This window comes from Penaeus japonicus, unplaced genomic scaffold, assembly GCF_977035675.1.
Source record: "Penaeus japonicus unplaced genomic scaffold, GWHDUDI00000001_assembly GWHDUDI00000021, whole genome shotgun sequence".
Lineage (NCBI taxonomy): Eukaryota > Metazoa > Arthropoda > Malacostraca > Decapoda > Penaeidae > Penaeus > Penaeus japonicus.
The window spans coordinates 12,221,921-12,223,433 of record NW_028234423.1 but is presented as its reverse complement, the minus strand read 5'-3'; the positions used below and the strand labels follow the sequence as shown (position 1 = coordinate 12,223,433).

At 38.4% G+C, this 1,513-nt stretch overlaps 1 protein-coding gene across 1 annotated transcript in view; it reads left to right on the top strand.

Moving 5' to 3' along the window:
* LOC122266836 (uncharacterized) overlaps positions 1 to 1,258 on the top strand; it is a 3,853-nt gene extending 2,595 nt beyond the window's left edge. Inside the window, exon 2 of the mRNA XM_086549042.1 lies at positions 1 to 1,258. This exon is cut by the window's left edge and continues 818 nt beyond it. Within this exon, the coding sequence (XP_086405168.1) occupies positions 1 to 397 (397 nt within the window). The 3' untranslated portion in view covers positions 398 to 1,258.
* Positions 1,259 to 1,513: the final 255 nt, after the last annotated feature.

Here is a 1,513-nt window from a genome sequence, read left to right as displayed (position 1 = left end):
AGGATACGGTGGAGGCGCTTCCGGTGGCGGAGGGGGAGGTGGTGGATCTGGTGGAGGAGGATATGGTGGAGGAGGAGGTGGTGGATCTGGTGGAGGAGGAGGAGGATATAGTGGAGGTGGAGGAGGTGGTTCTGGTGGAGGAGGAGGAGGATATGGTGGAGGTGGAGGGGGTGGTTCTAGTGGAGGAGGAGGAGGATATGGTGGAGGTGGAGGGGATGGTTCTGGTGGAGGAGGAGGAGGATATGGTGGAGGTGGAGGAGGTAGTTCTGGTGGAGGAGGAGGTGGTTCTGGTGGAGGAGGAGGAGGAGGATCATACAATAGTGGAGGAAGCGGCTTCTCAGGTGGAGGAGGATCGGGTTCTGTTGGTGGAGTCAGTAGTTCCTACGCTGCAATATGAAGAGAAAGAGAGAGGAGCCAGGAAGTGCCATAGAAATTTGACCTTTTAGCAGGACATCAGACCTTAGGAATCTATTTGCATTTTGCTCTATTTTCCTTTCTTTCTTTCTTAGGGGAAAACCGCCAGAAATGCATAAGTCTATATCTAAACATACATGTATCCATATGAGCATATGCTTCCATTTTATGGTATTCTCATTTCTATAAGCTGATGGAATCGATATGGTATTAGTGATGTATGTATGCATAGATGGATAGATAAACAAAAACATTTGCACCGTTTTCTCACCATCAGGCTGAATTTGACACCTTAAGGTACTTCACATTTAAAACGTTGCTTGTATGAAACTCAAAAGCTTATCCTGCCCAGGGCCACGGCGACGGCAGCATTCTACAGCTTCACTTTGTATTTTATCCTGGCACTACGGATGGGCCATGTAACTTATTGATCGAAGTTCATGGTGTAGAAAGATGCAACTTTACATTCGATTTCATAGCTATTCATTTCTAATATTTTTTCGTAAATATAAACAAACTTACTTCAATCAAAATAAAATGCAAATGTAAAAAAGTGTAACTTGATTTCTTTCATATATCATGAAAATCTTTATGGATGAATGTAGACCTAATTCCTATGCTTTCACGAATACTGACTCACTGAATGAGTAGACTTTTTGTCTACAACGCAAGACCAAAATGCTGACGGAGTAGGAAGCTATTTCATGTTTGGATGTGTAGAAGCATCGCGATATTCATCTCGTTTCCTTGTTTCATTTTCGAATTGAAGAAAATTGCATAAATAAAACAAATAAAAATCGGATCATATGTATCTGTTTCATAAAGGCAGTGTCGGATAAAACAAAAGAACTATTCTCTTAAGTGTGTTTTATTAACCCCTTAATATTCTTATTCATAAAGATCCTATATTACTATGTATACCTACATATCTATCTATAGCTATATCTATATCTATCTATCTATCTATCTATATATCTATCTATATATATACATATTCATATATATTCATGTGTGTATGTATCTATACATATTCATATATGTATATATATATATATATATATATATATATATATATATATATATATACATATTCATATAT